This window comes from Varroa destructor, unplaced genomic scaffold, assembly GCF_002443255.2.
Source record: "Varroa destructor unplaced genomic scaffold, Vdes_3.0 BEIS01000005.1, whole genome shotgun sequence".
Taxonomy (NCBI): domain Eukaryota; kingdom Metazoa; phylum Arthropoda; class Arachnida; order Mesostigmata; family Varroidae; genus Varroa; species Varroa destructor.
The window spans coordinates 10,703,133-10,727,214 of NW_019211458.1; the positions used below are offsets into that span (position 1 = coordinate 10,703,133).

At 40.1% G+C, this 24,082-nt stretch overlaps 1 protein-coding gene across 9 annotated transcripts; it reads right to left on the reverse strand.

The window, feature by feature from the left end:
* Positions 1–355: 355 nt before the first annotated feature.
* On the reverse strand, positions 356–17,450 carry ATPCL (ATP-citrate synthase). Of its 9 annotated transcripts, none has more exons than XM_022807299.2 (16): positions 16,920–17,450; positions 15,984–16,435; positions 9,934–10,107; positions 9,376–9,628; positions 8,124–8,339; positions 7,657–7,857; positions 7,146–7,394; positions 6,536–6,801; positions 5,184–5,237; positions 4,301–4,486; positions 3,663–3,924; positions 3,110–3,340; positions 2,754–2,901; positions 2,082–2,436; positions 1,417–1,884; positions 356–1,163 (listed from the first exon to the last, which is right to left on the reverse strand). In XM_022807299.2, exons 3-16 carry the CDS (start codon positions 10,084–10,086, stop codon positions 897–899), a joined length of 3,309 nt encoding a protein of 1,102 aa, XP_022663034.1. In that variant the 5' UTR covers positions 10,087–10,107; positions 15,984–16,435; positions 16,920–17,450; the 3' UTR covers positions 356–896. The 9 variants fall into 9 exon arrangements, with proteins under 9 accessions (XP_022663034.1, XP_022663032.1, XP_022663031.1 ...); XM_022807297.2 differs by having other exon boundaries at positions 15,984–16,449; XM_022807296.2 differs by having other exon boundaries at positions 16,021–16,500.
* Between the last annotated feature and the right edge of the window lie 6,632 nt (positions 17,451–24,082).

Consider the following 24,082-nt stretch of genomic DNA (forward strand, 5'->3'; position numbering starts at 1 on the left):
ATTGTTGACATGGATACCAATTGTAATCGCATTTTTTCCTAACGAGTTTATATAAAGCGATGTAAAGTTTTACTTTGTTCTAGTAGTTATGTTCTTCACTATTGCCATTTGTTATTAGTTCGATGCTAAAAATATTGATCATAGAGTTGCTAAGTTGCTACACGCTACTGTCCATCCATCTATCGTAAGAATAATAATAATATAATAACAAAGGTTAGTATCTGAAATTTCTGTCGAGATTTGTATGTCTACTAATTTTGTAGCGCACCTTTTTATGGGTTATGCGATGCATTCGTCTAATCGTAAAACAAACAATGTTTGTCCCACTTTAATATTAACAAGCCTGAGCTGGATCTACAGATATAATTACCACAAGAATACTTTTAATATAACATACTGGCACCATTCTCTTTTAAAGGATTTTTTAAATCTTATCATCTTTTACAGATTTATTCAATCTGTGTTAGTAGACATTTTACTTCACTGCAGTAATTGTCTACATCGTATGGATGTTTACTAATAGATATTATGCACGTCGTACGCAAAAAACGTTGAACAGGTGTTCAGATTTTCTCATCAACCAATTTGACGGATACTGTTTTTCAATAAAAAAAAAAAAAAAAACTAATGGTTTTCAATGTGTCTTGCTGTAATTAAGACACCAACAACAATAATAATAAGTAATCTATAAAAAGAGTTAAAATATCGTGAGTTTTACGAGTGTGCAATAGTGCTCCTGCCGTTCTCGACGAGAAAACGCTATTGCGGAAGCGTAACTTCTCATATACTAATCAGGCAACGGCGATAGAGCATACAATTGGCAATATGACATATGGCTTTTACCGAGTCTCAAAAGCCGTTCCCCTTTTCGTCACTCGAGATATTGGAATCGAAAACTACAGCGGAAGCTGCGGATCGTCGGCTTCCGGAAGAACATAAGAGATATCATCCCATGGATGCCTGTAGAGACCTTGGCGAAGCCTTTTCTGGTCAAGGTAGTGGCCAATGAAGCCTATGGTTCGTCCAAGGACAAATAGACCATTTAATGCGCCCATTTCGATGTATTCATTAGCTTCCTCCGCAGTAAACATTCCAGAAGAACGCAAAAGGTCCACAACAGCCACACCAATAAGCCCATCGACGTTTAGGATTAAGCTGGGTTTCTGGAAGAGATAGAAGGTAATGATTAAAGTTCATCACATATGAAAGGTGCTGAGCCGGTTCGAAAGGCCAAAGGGAATGTTGTATATCAACGTAGACTAGCCCAGCCTTTCGTAGATCCACAAAAATATACAGACAACTGAGCTTCAGTTTTGCCCATTGTGTGTGCGCCAACGAACTTCCACATATCGATTGTCGTTGACTTATTCTGAACAAGAAAAATTCACGGCTAAAATGTAGAGCACGTGCACATACCTTGCTTGTTGTGATCTTTTCAACCTCAAGGGCAAAGTTCAGAACCGGTGTACTGGGAAAATGCTGTATAACAAAGTCCTTGAGAATCTTAACTCTCATATCTGGGTTGTTGATTGACTTCACTCGATGGCCAATGCCCATGATAAGCTGACCATTTTTTCTCATCTTGTTGACGAATTCCATCGGAATTAATCCCTTGTCGTAGGCGGACGAGAACTGCTTGGCTGCAGCGTCAAGCGCGCCGCCAAAGCGATCACCAATCGTCAAAAGACCTGAGGTCAATGAGGAGATAAGGTCTTTGCCAGCACGTGCACAAACTATGGTATTATGTGCGCCTGACACGGCAGGCCCATGATCAGCCGTCACCATAAGAACCATTTCGAAAAACTTGCAAGCGTAACCCGGCAAACGGCGCTGGAACCACAGAAGACTGAGTACGCCGCCAAGACCTAGTTCCTCCTCCATTACCTTTGAAAAAAATCACGCACAAATAGTTAGTGTCAAGCGAAAAAAACATATTGAACACATCTGACGCTGGGTTGTTCTAGCACCTCAAGCAACTGAATGAAAGTTAATAGCACAGCTAAGAGCTACCGTGTGACTTAGTCATATCAACTAACTGTATTCTTAAACATACTAAACTAAACTGTTTCTGTGAGTTTCACCTTTGTAATAGGAATGCCGGCGTACACAAGTTCCTGGCCTCGTTCGTCGCAAATTGACGTCATAAATGAAGCCGGTTTGCGGATCAGTCCTAACTCGCGTGCCCAGTTATAATCCATAGGAACAGTCGGTGGAGGAACCTCGGGTTTGACGATGATAACACCCTTCTGCACAAGGCTTTGAAACACAGAGTGTATCATTTCACCCAATTCATCAAACGTACGAGGAACGTAAGCGCCGGCTTGCTTAAGTGCGAGATTCTTCGCGATGGCAGTCTCCTTTTGCGAATTTGCACACGCGCCTGCATGACCGAATTGAACTTCTGACGCGAACATACCAGCACAAGTGCCAATACACCTGTCGAACACGTGCACGAACGTTAGGTCAATAACTATCGTAGAATACAAACAATTTTATCCTAATATCTTTTAAGATCTATACCTTTACATGAAACAGGTTAAGCTCGTATGTGTGTGTGTGTGTGTGACAACCATCTTCACATCTTCACATCAAACACTCTTTTCAAAGATCAATTGCCTATTTCGAAAATGTGTAAACGAATTTGCTTGCATTCACCGCACTCTGTTAATTACTACCTACTATCATTCATAGTAAATTTCCTAAATCTTTAAATCATACTAAATTTCCATTCCTGTGAGAATCACTCCACCTACCATGCAACCAAAGGCTTCGTGATCCGCTTATCTTCTATTGCCTGGCAAACATCATATTCTTCAACTCCGCCGACTTCACCAAGGAGGACAATCATTTTGACCTCGGGGTCCGCTTCATATCGGAGGATATGGTCCATGAACGTGCTGCCTGTTTTATGACGCCATAAACAAAAATAGTAGGCACATTAAATTCATTTAGGCAAGTCTCCTCCTAAATGAAAGTTATCGAAATAGAATTAGTTTGCGAATGCGGTTACAGCCGACGAAACAATGTATTCACGGCAGATCATCACGTCTTAGGTCTTTTTATTTATGACAACAGTGCGCACTCTAGCTGCTTACTGTGCCGTACGCACCTGGGTATCTATCACCGCCGATGGCAACCCCTTCGTAAACGCCGTCGGTATTGCGAGACACAATATTGTTAAGTTCGTTAGACATTCCGCCCGATCTAGATACATAAGCGACGCTGCCTGGTCGGTACAATTTCGACGCAAGAATATTGTCCATCATACCACCGGTGTTGCCGATTTTGAAACAACCCGGCTTGATTCCACCAACGGTTGCTGGGCCAATTATGTGAACTCCTACTCAGAAATATAAACAAACCAGTGTCATTCGAAAGCCAGTAGTGAAAAAAATCTATAGTTTTCTTCGATTTACAGATAAAATAAGTATTTATGTTAAGTAGACGAGCATTTAACTTCAGTCAACATATTAGATCCAATAACGTATGCACTCTCTCAGTTGGCATTTTGAAGCTGTCGTTTTAAAACTCGTTAGTTCTAATCATATCGAACGAACGAATGGTCTGCTGTAAGAGCTCTGTGTGAATGACTATAGTGAATATATTTGTAGTTCCCAGCCGTACAAGTATGTATATTGTTTTCGATAGATGGTCAAATATACCTTTTTCTTTGGCTAGCTTGTTGATTTTGCGGGTCACGTTTTCCGGAATGCCTTCCGCAATAATGGCGATTGTTCGAATTCGGGGACAGCTGAGCGCCTCATCAGTTGATTCCTTAGCTGAACGTAGCGATGCAAAGTTGATAAGGCAATCAGCATCTGGATGTTTACGGACAGCGTCTGCAATACTTTTGTACACTGGAATCAGGATTTCCTTATGGCCCCAGTAGAACTTGAGACGCTGGTAGCCTACGAACGGATATACCTATCGAAATAAGAACGAAATTTGTACCGCTTACGATTTAGCGTTTCTAAATTGGCCTTCTTTATAAATCGGAAAAGTGAATGGATCACGTACCCTTCCAGGCAATCAACACGCATTTCCTTCGATACTCCTTGCGAATATACACAGGATATAATTGTATTAACGTGAAAGGGAAACCGTTGCTAGTAAAGGCGAAAGCGATAGACATAATGCTAACAATCAGCCTGCGAAACTTGCAAGATACCCATTAATGAAAACGGAAAAAGGGCTTAGCAAGAACTCCCAACGACTGAAAGGTAAATAGGCCTAAACAAGGGGGTAAAGAACGCGTTCGTTGGCAAACATTTTCCTTTTGATTCTTCATAGCCACACTTACCATAGCCACAACGGAGGGTTCCTTACGGGAGCAGACGAAGTCAAAGTCAAGCATACCTTGAACGGCCTTCGACTGCATGCCCCAGACAATAGCGCGTGTTTGCGGCGTGAACCATGCTGCATCTGCACTGAGGGTCATCCGGGGTTGTTCTACGACGGGAGATGTGGTGCCCGATGAAACAGACTCCTAAGAGAAATGACAACACGACCACATCGACGTCGATGATATATCGCATATGACCACGGGTTGCATTCAATGCATTAGGAATCAATCATAAGCACAGCAAAATAATAATAGTTCATGCCATATGCAAATTTTAGAAGCAACAGCATCTATGTATGCTCGTCTTAGAAGTTCTTCTTCGACTTTTTCATGGATCTCTCTTCTGGCACAACGCCAAAGTTACGCACACAATGCACGACGATACTGAGATGATTATTAAGTTAAACTGATTGGTCTAGCGAACTGCAACTTCCTCTTTCTTTCGCTTTCCGCAAACTTGTACAGTTGTGTGACGCACACTGTCGAACGTTGGATTAGTAATCGATAGCATCATGCGATTGTGGGTGCAGTGGGCGACTTCCTTTTTCGATACGAAAGACAACAATTACCAACGACATTCATTCATTCACACGCTTATCTGCAGTGATACGAAAGGTATATGACCACGATCATAGAAGAATTGATTTTGCTTGTAGATGGCGTAAAACCATGAAAATGATCTACGCTGAATCTGAGTGAGCGATACTGTTAGACTATGCAGACGTTTTGTTATCTTGGTCATATTTGGCGATTATTACTGGCATTCACTAAAGCGTTCTGTCAAAGCTATAATATTCAGTTGTACTTGACAGCTGATTTCGACACACTTTTACATTGATACCGTTTCGAAGCCATGGTAGAGTAGCGCGTACTCTGATCTTAGAGGGTCCAGCATCTGCAAAGGTGGCGCTTAAACGCTTAAATAACCTGTGGTCATGACACACAACAGTACATTGCATAATAAGTAGTAACAACGTCATGTATCAACTGTTGCATTCGGATCCATCAACAAACTAGTTGATGCAATCAGCTGTGCCTAACGCCCAGATCGACTATTTGACACGTTTATGACAGACAACTGTCAATGTCAACACTTTTGATGAATAGAACAAATCTATTTATACAACGGTTGGTACTGTCTGACGGTGCGTAAACGCATTGAAACAATTGTTAAAAAGCAAAATGACACTACGGCATGGCCTACGAACTACAAATAACAGAACTGCAACAGCAGCCGTAAACGCCTTTTCCTTGAAAAGGCGTTTACGGCTGTACACCCCTCCACCAACGTATTTATAGGCCACAGTTAAACGCGCCTAAACAATACTGGTAGATTGATTAGAAACTGCGAAACTCACATTACGCTGGTGAGATCCCGATGCATCTAATGCTACTTGAATCATTCAATATAATAATTTTTCCTTCAAGAACATGTACAACAGACACGTTTAGGTTCAAGAGATGCTAGCAAATAGGCAAAGAAGCACATGATATGGTCTACAACAGCTTTTTGCTGTAAACTACGTTTACTAACACTTGCAGGGATAAATGGAATGAAGAACAATTGTAAAAACGGCTTTCGCACGTCACTCGTGAAACTAGCATTACTTCTGAGTGATGACTGTAGAAGCGGAGGGTTTGCTGAAGCAGACGGTGCCACGACGTGCACCCTCAGCTTGTTGTTAAATTGCCTTAGTCTTTTGTTTCTCTGTTTTGGTTAAGTCGATAGCGTAGTAAATGGTTTCCTATTTGAGTTCCGAAAATTATTTCCTATCAATGAACAGAAGCTCAACAGTTAAGAAATGTATATGGTTTAATAGACTGCGTAAAAAAGAATACAGATTCAAGCAGCATAGGGTAGTCGTGAATTTACCTATAACACATTGCATCGAAGATAAATAATTTTAATTCACGTTTTTTTTACTACACATTATTCCCCTTTTCCTTTGGCGTATCTGTGTTTATATCTATGCGCACTCCGTTTATTAGTCGCGTAAGATTACTTCGAAATAACTGCACATACGACAACAACATGGGCTTTAGGTAAAGGGCTTGCAAAGAGCTCTATGAAAGGCCCTATGTGCCTCATAGTTATTTCGTTCAGATTGCTTGGTACGATAATCAGCGAGTACCGGGATGCATTTACGTGATTCAAAAGAAGGTTGCTTTTTGTAGATATCGACTACAACTTACCCTGCCACCTGACGCTAGAAGAAAATTGGCCGTCGTGGGAGCTCCATCCGCTGGCGGGCTAATGTCTCTTACGCCCATTGCCATAGCGACAATTGCTGTCATATGTGTTTCTGGCCCAAAAACATGTACCGGCAACCCGAGGGTACGGCCGGTGTCCTTCATTACTCGTAAACCTTCTTGGTAATTCGGACCTGCACGACGCACAAAAATGCTCACCTTGTTCTCTACCAACCGCTCGCGGAACTCTTGCAGTGCCTTCACGATGCCTGTAACGACGCAGCAGTATTTATTCATTCATACGATATAGGGCCATTGGAAATGAGCTTAGACGGTATAGCGTCTTAAAGCATCCACAAACCTGCACAGAAATTAAAAAGGGGGAAAAAAGTTTATATTCTTCTATGTAATTATTTTAAAGTCACACTAAGTGCCGTAGAGGTTACCGCGAGCAATTAAATTCATATAGAACCAGATTCTGCCGCTAGAAAATTGTGGAATACATTCCGGCAGAGTCAAGTGTGTTTGAAAACCTATCCCTATATATGTAACATCCGCATCGTGTTATATTCCATTGGCTCAATAACAATTTTGCGGATTGTGTTGAATTTACCTTTGAATGTCGCTGCAACATTAGTGAAGTTTGCAATACCACCGCCGATAATGAGTACTTTTCCCCGGGGATGAGGATGTGCGCAGAGTAAACCGAGGATCGTTTTTGCGTACTCGTAGGTTTGGCTTTCGTTTGGTGCGCCCGAGTACTCACCATAGTTGGCAAGCTCATCTGCGCCTCCCAATTCGCATACCGTGTCAGAATAAATTACTGAAGCTCCACCGCCAGCGGCCATGGTCCAAATTCGTCCTACAATAATAAATACAAAATATTTGGTGACACTCAAACAGGAGAAGGCTCAGAAACAGCACTTGATTGGCTATGACGTTAAAGTATTACACCAAAAAAGACAAATGATTGAACTATGGCAAATAATGTACGTTGCGACTGACTAATAGTGAAGAACGGATTTTTTAGGTACCGGTGTTTAATATTCAGAGAACACTGAGAAAAAAACTTAGCTTGATTAGAGATAATTTTTCCGTCAGAAGCACGATATCCTGAAGTTCACCTTTTGGGTTGAGCACAGTAAGTTTAAGGGAAGCCCCACTTTTAGAATCGAGATCATGAATATAAGCCTCTTCTGGGGTTGCATCGCGGCCGAAGGGAGGTGGGAAATCGACGTTTCCCCAACGCGCCTTGCAAATGTAGTCTGCAGTAGCATCCAGTTTTGCCGCCAGGTCAAGGATATGCATCTTGCCATTCGTGATCACTGTCGGGGAAAAATCAATTAAGGATGAGTCACGGCACTACGCAAAAAAACTATGGTTTGAAGTTACTAGCGAATTTTTTAGAAAAAAACTTGTCACAATATGCATTGTATAGAATAAAGTGTGCAATATCAACCGTACAACAAATGTTACTTTTTTTGTTCGCCTCGAGGCAGAAATTTCAGATATGAGATTTAAAATACCTATCAGTGAAAATATTAGCGTATCAAACCGCGTCACAGCTTTGTGCAGCTGAGTGTTTTCTCACCTAACGGGTTAATTTCAAGGTATGTGAAGTAGAGTGATACGTAAGTAGAGTACAGCTTCTGTATAAATTCGGTCAACAGCGCCTTTTTAGCATCATCTAGGTCGAAGAGGAGATTGACAGCGATCTCCGCTCGTACATCAGGTGCTTCCTCTTGCAAAAAGACGGGCACCTCCATTTTGTGGGCCTTCGCGTCTACATCGCCAACATGAACTCCACCTTTCGATTTTTTTTAAATCACAAATCAATGCATTTATATAAATATAGCAGGTTATTAATCGTCTTAATAGCCAATATAAACTTCAAAAAAGAAATCAAATTTACGTCTACACGAAGTGACGCATATAATCAGATACCTCCGAAACTTACGCACCAACAACACAATTAAATATTTGATTCGCGTCGATGCGTCACTTGATAACTGATTGATGGTACGAAAGGTTACATCGACAGCCATCCGAGATGCGTTTTAAGAGAATGCCCACCTTTATCAACAATGCTATGTCTGATCCAGAGCCAGCCAGCCAGCTCACAATAGGCAAGACAACAGTCTTGGATGATCGATCATATTGTACAGTGTAGCCAAGCAGTTCTTAAAAAGTTCTTAGAATAGTTCTATGACGTCGACGTTGGTAAATATTTCTTGAATACAAGGCGTGCACCGTAGAACTAGACACAACGTAGACAACAAGCAAAAGCCCTTTAGCGAAACGTACTAAGTAGATCCCAACTGCCAAGCTTCGTATCTGATCTCGATTAATCGTCCTAAACTCTACCTGATGAAAAAGGTTTAGTGATGATCACGTGTTGCCTAAGAAAGGACTAATCGGATTCCTTGCGTAATATTGCTTGGTCAGGCAAAAAAAAAACGAAAAATTGATGGAAACTTATATTATTAAATTTCTGTGGTTCCAAGAACCATTACTGGTAGACAAAAAATGCTGTGACTGGCACACATTTTTCTGTTGTGGGATTAAAGCACAATTGGTGTTAGGCAGACATTGTATTTCTGTGACGCCTCCATATTATGGGTGCGACTTTCCTGGAAGATCTGAACGTGAACAGCCCTGCTTGCACCGAGACATTCGGAAACACTGTTATCATATCTTCGTAACCACAATAGACGATACGTGTTGAGCTAAACGATCTGCAGACAACGATGTGGTAAGGAGAACGCATTAAGTAGCAAAACGTGACCTTTTGAATATCCTATAGTGAGTATGTTGTAGGATTCTGTACAGATTATTATTAATACCTTGCTTGTAGAACATGATGACATCGGAGTCCCTCGTCGAGTAAATGCACACGTATGCCTCCTGATCTTCTGAATGTTTCAGGAATGGTTCAATAATGAAATTTTTCAAAGCACCCTCTGCACGCTCTACTTTGATTGTCCTGTTGATTCGTTCAGCAATCCAATTGTGTACGGATTTTGCATCACCATTGATGTGAATTAGCCCGAGCTTGCCTCGTCTTTTGATTAGCTGGTCTGGTTTTACAACAAGTGCCTGAAGTTTACACCGTAGTAATAATATAATGAAGTTTAGGTTGTATAATGTGTATTATCATTTCAAATAATATGAACAATAATTTCAGAGCAAAAACGTATCTATATAAGCCTATCTGTATAGCATTCGTATTCATTTACTTCGCGTAAAATATCAGTGCACAGCTATGACTATGTAATCATTATATATATTAATTAATTATTGTATATATATATATATATATATTCCTCTTGAGAGTTCATCCGTTCATTTTTGTCCCCGATCTTCATATCTTAATAACATACTGCATGAGGTACCACACGCACCTCATTTTGGATCCACGGATTTTGTGCTAAGACATCATTCCACTGAGAAAGATCGGTGACTGTCGCAAACTTGCAGGGGGCTGCAGCTGCGCAGTCGAGGTGCTGATTTAAGAGACGTTTTCCCGTCGCCTCCGAGATAGCTTTAGCAGACATATTAGCTCAGTATTAAGATTTCTGAAATTTATGATTCAGAAGGAATTCTTTGTTAACCATAATAATACCATTAGGAACAGTGAATTCAGTAGTAGCGATATGACGGCTGGTATCTATATTATAAAGGAAGTTACATAAAGCGCATAGACAACACGTATACGCTGCTAGATCGATAATTACGACCAATTTTTATCGCATATTTAAAATACTGCTAAAGACATGTATATGTATGTATATAGATACATCGACCAATATATCCGCAGATTAGCTATTACTACAATTTCTCGACCTTGTGTGCAGACGTCCGGCACTAATCGGACAGACTTTGGGAGAAGCATTAGTTTTTTCGATCCAACGAGAAAATTTGCCTCGAAGATACATGGCAAATAGGCAGTGACGAAACGGTACACGAAAGAATAAGATGACGCTTGTTTATTTAAAAGCACGGCTTTAAATTACTTGTTCGTTAAACTCATAATATGGTATCTTACTTATAATATGGTACTTATTTTAAACTACAGCGGTGAGAAAGCAACGTGACATATGAGTTCTTATTGCAGAAGAGGCAATAAGGGCTCTCCTTTTCTCGTTTTCTGGGGAGCAATAAAGGCAACAACGAATACCACGAAGGGTGTTAATGTTGTTGCTAATAACTTTTTTTTCTGCCATTCGAAACAACTTTCACGTCCACGATTCGTTCGGGAACGCTTCCCCGCTGCCTTTTGATCCTTCGAACACAAATTCGATCTACGTTGGTAAATGTCGTTGCTTTAGCGTGTCCTTTAATATCCGCTTTTAAGTAACTATTCAGCTATCCGTGCAACTTGGCCACTCAGTGCAACGAATGATCTGCCAGCTCGAAATCTCTAAAACCGTACATCACAAAGGTCAAGAAGGCAAAAATATGACGAGAGCTATAAGATGGTCCTAAGGGCTTCAGATAGCCTCACTGCTACCGTAGGCCGAATAACGTACAATACTAGAGAACTATCGTAACCATGATACCTTCAAGAACTCGAAGGTAACCCAAATACAATAACATGTCAGTAGCAAATACTTCTAAATAAAAGGAAAATAATTTAATAAAACAACACACCCAATTGTGTCTCTCACCAGTCGGACTTTGCCAGGACACAACACTTTTAATCGGCCGCAGAACACGAAACCAATACCAACCATTAACAAGCCTCAAGGCCATTCATTTTCTATAACACAAGTTCACTCACCACTCACATCACACTGTATTAGGAGAGATCACTCAGGAGATAAATAGATAAGAAGCCGCGACCAAGTTCTACACCTACGAAACACTTGTTAATAATTATCGAAACTGGTCGCGCCACCGAGTGAGGTCGTTGTGATGATATACTTACTTAGTAGCAAATTCTAGGTCAAACCGAGCTATTTTCACCTTTCCCACCCTTGAAACCCTCGTGTGTCCCCCGTAATCTTTCTCCGTAGACTTTGTCACGGGCGATAGCCGGGAGACAATTGGCAGACTATGCAACGAAAAGGCAAACGGCCGGTACTACCGCCATTGACAACGGCAGGAGTAAATTTAATAAAGCGACCCGTTCTTGCCTATCAGGATAAATTAAGACTGACCGAGAAAACTGAAGAAAGGGCAAAGCCACGTGACGGCCAGGTACGACAATCATCAGCGAAAACAGCATCGACACAGGAGGTGATATAGAATGGCGGTAATCGTCGTTGGGCAGCATCGTAAGCTTTCTGTATTGAGCCAACTCATCGAACTGAAGAACATAATTTGTAAATACTAAACCAAAATAAATCTACTGTATTTCGAGTGTGCAGGTCTTGCGAATATTGCCACATTAAACATAAGTGAGAAAAATTATTCTTTATACCATTATACCCCGTAACAATAGAAGTAGATTGGTTTCACAGATAGGGATGGGTAGCAGTCGTTAATATTTAGAAATGAGTAGAATTTACCTGTGTATTTTTGAAATTTGATGACACTGAAAATTAGCAGACCGAATGAAGTATTAATGGAGAAAAATTCTGCAACTATGAACAAATGTACAACTCCGCTATCATCACAGGTTTCGATTGAAGTTAATCGTAATGCACGCAGAGGTCAAATTTAAGATAAACGAATGAAATATTTCGTAGCATATACTCGCTTGATAACTCTTATCATCTGTCTGGTTTTATCTATTCCTCTCTTTTACTCTATCTCAATATTTGCCCTTAAGTGATCTCCACCCGCTTTCAACGTTTTCTATATCCAGCATTGAAGGGTAAGTGCATCTGGACTAACTATGGATCTGTAAGAACACGATTGTGATGCATGGTATAACTAAAACACACAATATAAATATTAATGTGCCATGTCGTTGATAAGGCCTAAAAGGACGATGTGCGGAAAAAATTATGTACTGCACAGCTTTTTTTCATTAACGCAAAAGTGTGTCTCTGTTATTGTCATCCACCTTGATTCGATTTTTTTGCGTCGATTATTTTTGGCGTTGTGATTATGTTGCAGTGGCTGGTTTTTTTTCAGATTTATCCTTACTGAACAATTATGATCGCTACATGCTCAAAGCATTAAATACGGGACAGGACGTTTGCATTATATGCTTGCAGAAGTTATAGCAATAATAATCTCATCGTATTAAGAAGCAGCATAAAGTCAGTCAGGCGGTACCTTCTTTTAAGCAGCAGCTGGCCGAATAGCTATGATAAAGAACTCAAAACTCAATAGAATTAGACTAACACCGTTTGCATAGCGAACGTCGTACGAGATAACACCGTTGCCGACGCTCAAAGCACGCAGAGTTCGACGAACCAAACTGATCAAAATTCAACAGCAGGATCAGTCTAGGGGTGGAGTATCGCAGATGCTTCGATGAGGGTCGAGTAAGTTGCAAATACATGCTAAGTTACTATGTAAAAAAAAAGAACAGCCATCGCTCTGTTTGCGTTCTCGATATCGTATACTGTCACTAGTTAGTGAATGATTCATTATTCAACATTATGGAGTATAACGCAAACTAATGCGTATCCTTATCCAGACCAGCTAATGAGCTTAGATAATTACTCATGGTCAACAATCAAGGGCCTATTATTAAGTTTCTTGTATTCATCCCTTTTTTTTAAAGAAATATATTTATATATATAACGTTGTCGGCTATCATTATTGTTTGAAGAAGTCCACGAAATCACCTATTCAATACAGTATCAGGGACCTACTTGTCCCCACTAGAAGGTCTCGTCGGGATGGGCCTTGCTGGACTTATCTGGAGTTTGATTCCAGATCTGCGAAACGGCAGCCTTATAACTATATGCGAACGCTGAAATCTGAACCAGTAACGGCCGCATGTTCATTATCATTATGGCAACATCCCAAAGGGATGCTCATTATCCATCTAGACATAATGGACGTAAATAAATGCACAAAAAGCTCACTTTTGCTTGAGAATCTTCGCTCGCATCGAGGACACGGAGCAATCAATTATAGCCATACGAATGAATGCCTTACCTCTAACGCTTCATAATTATTATTATATAATTAGATGCTTATAATAATAACAGAACAAATATGTACTCATGCACATATATATGTGAAACATCAACCTGAGTGACCCGGCAATAATTTAGCCACGTCACCGAACAGTTCAGCATTCACGAGGAAATCATATACCCATTGGTTTTGAAAGTTTGCTTATTAACGAGGAAACAGCAAAGTGGCAGTGATTTGACGTCTTTGTTCGCTGTAGCCTTGGCGTCACCAAAACGGGAAAAGATGTATTAGAATAAACAGCTTCCCATCGCATATGGTGTCAGTGAAGCCATGGCAGAAAAAACTCCAACAAGGTATCGCTCTCTAGACACGCTCTTCAAAAACAAATATACGTACAAATACCACACAACGCTCAAGTAGAAGCCCGTTTAACTGATCTTGACAACTTCGCTATATATGAAGGGTTTCGTTTAAAGGAAAAGCTAGCGCAACACAGATCATCAATAATTGTTGCTTTCCAAGTAAATTCACACGAATAAACTTCTGGATACTTGTTTTTTGTTGCTATTTGCTTGTAATATATTCCTGACACTTATCGGTCAAAAATTGCATCGTTGTTTTCCCTTTCAATTCAAAATCCCCAGAAACAGGATTCAGTAACGATTTGTGCTTTTAAGGATATTACTGGTACAAGATTTATGAAAGCGAATCCTTTACACAACGAAACATCGGGCCTGCACATGTGCTCTCATAGGTTTCGATTGTACCGGTTCTCACTTAATTAATAATAATTAAGTGAGAACCGGTACAATATAACATAACTTAATAATAAGTTATGTTATATTCAAATATTAAAACAATACAATTTCTTCTAAAATAACTTACAATTATCTGGACTGCGACATTTTTAATTACTATTGGAGAAAAAAGGTGGCCAACTGAAAAACAATCCAAACATTTAATAGCTTAAACAAGCCGTTTTTGTTCGGTCAAGATTTATTGAAAAGTACTTGAACATTCGACAATCCGTTTAGGCTTGTATGCAAAATACGTAAGAGTCGTTATTCCAGATCCTACTTGGTCTATTCCTTCTTATTCTATTTAGCTGAACGCGATTATCGTTCACTTGCACGAGTAATCATGAGTTTTCAGTATAGAAAAAAAAATTTATTTTTAACCAACTACTCGATAAACTGAAACAAGCAACGATGACTGATGATACTATCCGAAAGGTTCTCCGCTAAGACAGAGGCCAAATCACTTTTCGCAATGTTTCGTCTAGCATCTGGGCCAGTTGGACGTTCCTGTCGATATATCACCTTCCTGCTTTGTCTACCAGATAAAAAAAACTCGAAGGACATGTAGCATCGGTCGATGCCAATACCATATATGACTGTTAATACAGTAGATGTCTGATTTGGTTGAAAACATCCGTAAATCCGCCTATTTCTATCACGGATATTATTGCAGATCTTACTTGAGTTTCGAATATAAAAGTTGCTATTACAATAGCTGAAAAACGCATCGGCTATACACTATCAGTAATGGCGACTGTACACCTTCGCCTTCTATTATTGCTATTGTTGCTACAGGCACTGTTAGCGTTTTGTACGCATCGGGAGGGACAAGTGACCTGTGGCTGAAATCGTTCAAAATACATTGTACTTATAAATAGTTTAGATTATTAGATTCAACAAGGCTGAATATGGCTTGCTGTGGACTCTATTTCGAGGGTGCATCGATCATACTTTGGTTTCGCCTAGCTTAAGAAGTCTTAAAAGTATTTGAGAAAATGAGCATCGAGTAATCAGTCTTAAACGACACGCCACCGGCAAGAAAGCTTGACGGTATCGAAAACTGACCGCCCAGTTCCGCAAACCAGTGCATACCACTGGCTGCTGTAACTGGATAACGATACGATGTACAGTCAGATCGAGTATCGCCTGTTCAGCATGGTATGCTTATCAAGACCATTATTAACAGTAAATAAGTCATAAATAAAAGCTATTTCATTATTGCGTACAAATCCCTGACATTCGTCCTTACCTATATATTCATCAAAGTCTTGAATTTGTCATTCGACTATCTTTGGCCCTATCTAATATTCATTTACTTATACCCTTCCCGACATATGTGAACAACGCCGCTCGTAAACTCATAGCAAAGCTCTGGCAATTTGTTATTAGCAGCTGAACGCGTAATTAAACTATCACAGACAAAGAAGGTAACCAGGTAAAAGGACGGCTACTGACATAAAAAAGCCTGTTCGTCCAAAGCGACACTAATGAACATGCGGCGCTGTCGACGTGGCAAATTGGGCAACTGAAAACAGGAAGACTTTTGGTCGTGTTAACGCCAAAGGCAGGGATCAAAGACATGACAGAGTTTGACAAAATCATGTACCGCCTACCTCTTAAGATGTCACACTCAACAGTTCCGTAAGATACCTGAAGATCGGCCGCCGGCAGACGAATCACTGGCAAGTCTGCTTCACTTCACTTGTAGCTCGATTTGTCTGCGTATGTGTCATCTGACCACGGGCTATCCCCGAAGAAGCGTTACATCGTATTTACGCAGTGCTGCCCTGGGTCGTCATCGTAATCTTCAAAGTCATTATTTTCTCTCTCTTTTCCTGTACAGAGCTTTTGCGTAAATATCTGGATCTTTAAGGTTGTCTTCCGAAGCGACAGATGCTGCGACTTTCCCGTGAGTTATTGCTTCAGACAGGTTTGCGTGTCGTTCACTGTATCTGACCTTATACCTCCGGGAACAGACTTACGCTGGTGCTAAGCCGGAGGCTAAAATAACGGCCGCAATTTGCTGAACATAGACACGATAGCAGTTGCCCATTAAACGCTTCACCTAAAAACGTCAACCTAAGTTGTCCGTGTCCGTCATCAGTTGTCGGCTTGCCTACCCACACTCCCCTGCATTGATTTTTGTGAACGAGAAACGATTTTCTTATTTTCGACGTAAACGCGCCTTTCGAAAACCATGCTCACACCTGCTAGTCTCCTAACTAGGTTTCGAACGACTGACCAAAACAACTAAATCACTCTGATTATGTAGACAAAAGTGCCTCTGAAAATAATCTCTCTGGTAAGAAATACGCTTCAGCCGATTAATGGCTTCCAGTATATACCTGTATTCTTCGAATGTTAAAAACTACGGAAGGGGTTATGTACTTATATTCGGACACGAATCGTCCATGAATCAGCTCATTCGCGATAGTTCTTTTTACTTTGAATATTTATTTTCGATCTCCGCCTGAAAAGATTTTGCACCTTCTGTTCTTTTCTTTGTTTTTGTGTTTTGGCCACTATCTTGCTTATCTGGTTGTACTTACCAGTGACGTTGATAGGCAAATAATTCCTTAGACTCTAGCTTCTCTCTCTCGTTCTCCCTTTCTGCCTATTAATGTCGTGTACGAGAATGTCTGAACGTAAGCACGCGTATACACTTGAAACTGTTTCTCCGTTTTCCGCAAAGCCGATAATCGCACTCTCAAACAAGCGCTGTCTTTTCCTTATTCGAAACAGACTGGCAACAAATCAGCCGACACCTGTGTTAGTCCATACACAACGACCACGGCCTACACCGCACAGAAGGGACTGGCAGACAGACAGCTCAAAAGCAGATGATTATCCTCGAGCCCGTCTACTACTACGATTTGTCGTAGTGGCCACTTGTTTGTTGCTGTTGTAATTACCGGACGCCGCTAGTTTCCCGGTGCTTCTTCGACTAGCAACGAACGACGGCAAGTGGGTTGTATGCTGGACGCAAGAGACACGAAACCGGCCGTCTTGAACAACTTTGCTGCTGCCAGCACAGCTCATTCGTTCACACAAAAAGGATGGACACAATGAAACGCACCGTGAATACCGGAGCATCAACATCAACGGCGACCGACCCAATACCAGCCGGCTGCAGATAGAACTCCCTCTCTATCGACGGAGAACCACCGCAACGCCGTCGGCCAGAGAGGGCAGGGCCCCCTCAATATCTTCAATAAAGGCAACAGCTCAGCAATATAGCAGCAGTAGCCACGAATTGCTATGGAAGAAGAGGCGACGACAGCGTGTTTGGCACCAAGGCTGAAGAAAGTCCTGCGATCACGGGCTCTGATGCCGTAGGTAGAAAATACTGAAGGCGGATGGATACTGTGTAAATAAGTGTAGCCTGCCCTTAGGAATAACAGATGCTAACCAGTACGACGGCAACAGCACCAGTAGTTGCACGGCTGTATAGAAAAACAACAACAACAACAACACACCATGAAAGTGGCTGCGTATCGTTGTTGGTTAGGAAGGACGCACACAGATAGCAGACGATGTGATTTAGATTCGAACCCACAGGGAATAGGTAGACAGACAGATAGACACTTCGTTTCGTGCTGGGAGCCAGCCAACCAGCCGCCCTTTTGACGGAACTATGCCTGCCTAACGGCGATAGCGGACGTAAAGTTCGATATAAAGGGGAGACAGCAGACGATAAACATCCACATGAAGGTACTAAAGTTAATCAATCTGTAAACAAATATGGAGAAAGAGCCACCTCGGGAAAGGGTAAATACGAGTAGAATAGCATAGACGCAGCAGGAAATAAGAAAAACAACAATAGTGACAAAATGAGCAGACAGCACGAGATTGCAATCATTAACTAATCATAATAGCGAGATGCACAGAGTAGCTGCATCCGGCATACCATAGAATCTGCTTATAATGGTTTCTAAACCATTTTGGAGTTTACGACACATTTAAACATCTAAACAATATAAGTTACAACGTAACAATTTTTCTAGCGTTGAACTCACCTTAGTGACACTGTGGCACATTATTCATATAGTGGACGTGACGAACTTCGTTTGTGTTGTGCCTTTACCTGTTATGTTGAAATATTCTGTTTGTCAATGCGTCCTCGTCTACGGACCTCAGCTTTCATTGCAAATCCTACGAAGAGAAAATTTAACGGCGTTGTTTCAGTTGAAAGTCATTAATGCCTTTAGCGCCTCACTGTTTAGACGAATATGTTTTATCAGAAAAATAGAATTTCCTATTTCGGTCAAGTTTGAACTCGCTAAAATCATCTTCTATGTGGAGAATAAGTATTTGAAACCCTAGGATCTAAACGGTCCTCTTTACAGTTAAGTAATGATTGTACCTGTCATATATAATCGTTTTAAGTGAATGAGCACGGCGCTTTATCTCGTAGTGATCTAAATAGGCCAAGATATACGTAAAATTATTGTTTGTGATTTCTTAACACACCAATTAGCAGCTTGTTATATTTCGGTATTTTTTTTAATATTTATGCGACTAACAGTTCGACTCTTATAAAATATGTGATATAATAGGTAACAGCCAGAAGATCCGTATGTATTTGAGTCAAAGTTGATTCATGAATATTTTTGCGATCTTTTGACATGCTTGTGTTATAAGCTGAAAAAATAGCATCCTCACCTGTGCAAATGATCATGCATTTGTAATAACTTTAAAGGTAGCGTTTAATAATATTACGGTAATAGTATTTCTGGGCAAGTATATCCACTTTGCGTCTTTGTATCTTTGGGACTTTTCAATAAGGTTTTTATTAATAAATCGTTAAAAATTAATTAAAAAAACTCTCTAGAAATCTCTTTTCATAAAGTTGTTTATAAACAATTACGTATAGAAAAGTATATATTCTGAGGAGTTATACGTTAAGGAAGATAGTGTCTTTATAATATTTGCGCTTACTTTCAATGCTTCTTTCTCCAAGTAGGACTTTAAATCAGGTCCCCAGAGTGCTAAAATTGTCAAAAATTAGGACATTCATGAAGTTAGCTAAAATTAAAACTAATACAAAAGGAAGTTTTCTTTTCTGGAATAATATCGACGGATGAGACAAGGGGAATTTCAACTAGATAAATAAAAAACAGGAAAAAGCTAAGTAACAGGAAGTGTGTCCTGTAGTCCATATTACCAAAGAATTTTGTCTCAAATCAAACGCTTGTGTTCTTAGACACTGCAAGTTCGTTCATTGCTTCTAACTCTATATCCAAGTGGCACCAAAAAGAAGCTTAGAAAGTGTTTGGACGTATTAAGGAACATGCCGTAATCATTGTCGAGTTTGGTATGCTTTAAATGAGCATTTAAGTTTAATAATTTAAATGGGATTACATTGAAAAAATATATAGGTTAGTACAGCTTTTACTGTGGGGCATAATATGATGTATTTCCTATAGTCTAAAGCGACTAAGCTATATATAAATATATATGCATATATACTTCACTTGCTGCAATTGTCGCATAGTATAAATAATTTAAGGTATATTGAGAAAGTGCATTTTAGCAATAATCAGCAGATGCGCTTGGAGGACGTATATATACCAAAAGAAATGAACCAATGAACCGGGATGGTTGCATAACTCCAGGCACATAAGTTCAACTTTGGATTGTGTCTTAGATACTTGATTTCAATTTCAGTTATTGTAAATTTTTTTTAGACTTGTTAGATGTTGAAGTGCTTATACGTAAGGAATATTATTACTAGGCACCTTTCAGCCTTGCCCTTGAGTATATTTTTAGTAATTATATTAAATAATACTAAATAGCAAAGAAGTGGAGTGGCACACGGAGTGAATGAATTACAGGGTAGAGGAGTGTCAGACTTTCTTAGGTAACGAGGCTATTGCGGTACCCATGGGCTATCGAGGTAGATAGAACTAGATTTACTGCCAACTTTACGAACGCCATGCGCTAGATCATTCGTATCCTTTATATATTATAGAGGACTTTATAACTGTAAGGACTATTGCTTGCTAAGTTTAAAGATTAAATTTTAGACCTCGAGAATGTACAATATCCCAGTAGACTGTCTGAGGTCGGTGAGAACCCCATCTTTCAAACAACTCATTAATTGGCCGAGTAAGCTGCGGACACCAGATTACGTTCATATGTCAAATACATGTGATTTTATCGGAAATGATAGTGAAGTGCACAAGGAATCGTGACCGCTCATTGGCCCTCAGTGTCGTGGTAACACACGGCCACAAAGATAAGGTTCTACCGGGGATTGTCACCGGTTACGAAAAGTGGTTCCTCTACGTTGATGTAAAGTAGAAAAAGGAACAGACAGCTATACGCCTAATGCCAAGGTTAAGCCGAACCTCCATCGGAAAAAAACGATCATTTGCGTTTGGTGGAGCTGGAAGGGTTCTATACACTGGAACGCGTTTGAGAAGAATAAAACGGTTAACAAGGATCTTTAGAGGGCCTAGTTGCTCCGAGCGAACGAAGTTTTATAACTTTTAAGGCCCAGTTAATTAGGCAAAGTAATTCTTATTCACGAAATTATCAGGTTGTGTATAGAATGGACTGCATGTGGAATTTTAATATACACGTTTTATTCTTTAGAGCTCGATGGCTTATAATTTTTTCTCAGTTATCAACAAAAGATTCGTAACCGTACATTTAACAATGAATGAAGTGCAAAAACTAAACCGGACAAGTTTTTCAATGCCAGAACTAAAAACGGCTGTCGACACAAAATAAGCGCTTGAGGGATAAAGTAAGATGGTAAAAAGTAGTGATGACGAATACATAATATAGTTAATTTCTTTGAAAGTTTTCTATTTTCTATTAGGTGAAAAAAGTAAAACTATATTCAAGTTCACTATTGTATTGTTATAGTATAAGTCATATTTCATTATGTCGCGGTAAGTAGGTGCTACGAATTTACCCAAGTATAGATCAGATACTGGTCATTTTGTAAGCATTTTTAAATTGTCCTTGCGTGGCTCATCAAGTGGACAGGTAAAAACAATGTTGGCACCATTATATTCAATTAGTCAAAAAGCAGTGTCGCTGTAATAGTGATTTCTTTTTTTATAATTTTTTTTTTTAATTTCATAATTTTAATAGTATTTTCTCAACAAATGAATTCATTATGCGTTCTTACAATTAAATCCCACTGCTAAAGAAAATGTTATGTTTGACGTTGTAGAAGTTGCTGGACCAATTTTTTAGACTTTCTTAATTGTCAGGTAGTACTGTCGTGAATTGATATACAGGTGCTCAGGAAACGTGCTAAGCCATTGGCATGGGGTTCGAATATGGTGGGTGCAGAGGAACCTTCCTAGCAGGCTTTTGAAGGCTGGCTCTATAACTTTTATCATGCGTCTTAGCTCACGTTCTCTAGGAACTATTGTGGCAGTCGTGCATACAAAAAAACTAAAAAAAGGTGCTATTTTGCAAGCAACATGACACATACTGCAAGAAATGCTCGAGCACTGTTTCCATAGACATATTCATGCCCATGATTTTGCTACGAGATTACTTGTACAACTTTTGTCTTGCTTCAGCTAATCGAGTTAATTTTTGTTCTGAATATTGTCACTGCCTTATACATTATTAGCGATTTGTACATCCTAATAGTAGATCTCTATCCCGTCATCAGAAACGCGCACTGGGCAACGTGCGTCTCAACATATAACGAAGTTTTATATACAGCTCTGGCTTGCTACTACGTTACCCTGTACTTCACATATGCCCTCAATGAGCTGTATCATCTGTCAAATAAACAGGTAAAACTTTCAAAGGTGCTTAGTAAACATACAAGGAAAATAGAATGCATAATGGTGCGAATAAAGTTCATGAAAACTGAACATCAAGGAACCTGATAAAGCGTTTATGTACCTACTTTATTTATTATGTACACCTACATAAATGTTTTCTTTTCATAGACAAATACTGCACCAGGATGAAAATCATCTGACTTTAATATATTCTTCTGAACCTGATCAAATAATGCAATTGACGTTATAGATATCAGCATTAGTAAACTTCGATTTGGTTGAAATTTATTTTAGCTTCATAGTCTTGCGACATTCATGAACGAGCGGTTCCGCTAATCAACTACAGGAGAATCGCCACTTCAGCTCTATTTTATGCTTCGCCATCTTTTTATTTAAACCGATGTATACGTGACAGGAACAGCGAACAAGCCTGCGACCTGTGCTCCGCTAAGAAGGCAGTGGTATGTCGACAACAACAGAATAGCACAAAAAGGGCTGTTATTACAATGATTTTTAACCAAGACGTTTAGGTTTGTCAGCGTCCGGAATCTCGGTCCAAGGGGCAGAATTGTTCTGCACGAGTGCTCAAAATAAACAGAGGGGAAAAATAAATCGTTAAGGTCGATGAGGAAGCGGGAAACGAAGCAAATGTTTAGGAAGGCTCCGCTAGAAGTAGGAAAAACGTAAGATGCTTCGCAAGCCACTGAAGCCGCAATAACAATCAAGGCGTTACAAAAAGTGCAGTGTCGTAAGCTGAAAAAGACTAGCTCACAGTGAGCGTGTAAAGTGGACAAAACGAATGAGTTATCTACCCTGTACGAAACAGGTATCACATTGTATGCTGTTAGCTCCATCCTAATGGCTAATATTAGATTCTTTTCTCTTTCCGGTTGTATCTACCGTTCTGAATAAGGCAACCCAGAACTTCATGTCAGCACATATATGTTATAGCAAGTATGGCATGTTCTACGTAGCTTCGTTCAATTTAGCCTTTTAATACATACGTAGTGAATTTGACACAACTAATTGGTTGTTGCTTATTGTTTATTTTATTCGAAATAGCTACACAGGATAGTATAACTATTTCCTGGGGAACAGCTACCCGATTATTAGCTGAGTGTGTTAGTTAGATCATTCATTTTTGAAGCCCTTCCAACTGCCATATTCAAGTTATTTCAACGTTTTTTTTTGCTTATATCTGTAAGGGCAGTATCGTTGGCTGTGTATAGCATCTCTGCGTCATCTGAGCATGTCTTACCAAGCTCTATTGCAGCATTTTTCTGATATGTCCACGGTAATGCACCATTACTACTCCCTTAATTCTTCTTTTGCTCGCCCATTGAGCTCGATTTCTTCCGCTGATGGATTCGCGAATCCCTTCATCCGCCTGCTGTGCCCATTGTTCCCGTTGCGGCGCCTTAATCTCTTGTGACGTGGAGATGGTCATACGACTGGCGGCTAAGCACTGGCTGCCCAACGTGCTTCCTCGTTTCTTCCTAGCGAATGGCCACAGTTGTCAAGTAAAGAGACTAACTGAGACTAGGAAAGGCTTGAGAAGCGTATCACGTCAGTTTCACTATCGAGAATAACTTGCACCCATTTGACAATCACCTCGTTTGCTACCGCAGACTTGAGACCCCACGCTCATTCCTATCGCAGCCTCCATTCAAACCCACCCGTCGTTGGCGTTAACGAAGAGGTGGGGGCGTCCATTTCGGTAGGTTTACAAGGCTTGGAGTCCGTCCAGGGCCAAGTAAAGCAACTGTTCTGAAAAAGCTGTGTAGTTGCATGTCATGGTATTGGGTCTAACTGTACGCTACTCAAATAAATCCGCATACCAAGTTTAAGCAAATCACATTGCTTGTTATAATGCGCAAAACTTAGACTGCATATCGAAAAGCGTTTACATTGCAATGAGATATCACTACGTTAGTTTGAATTGCGATAAATGACAA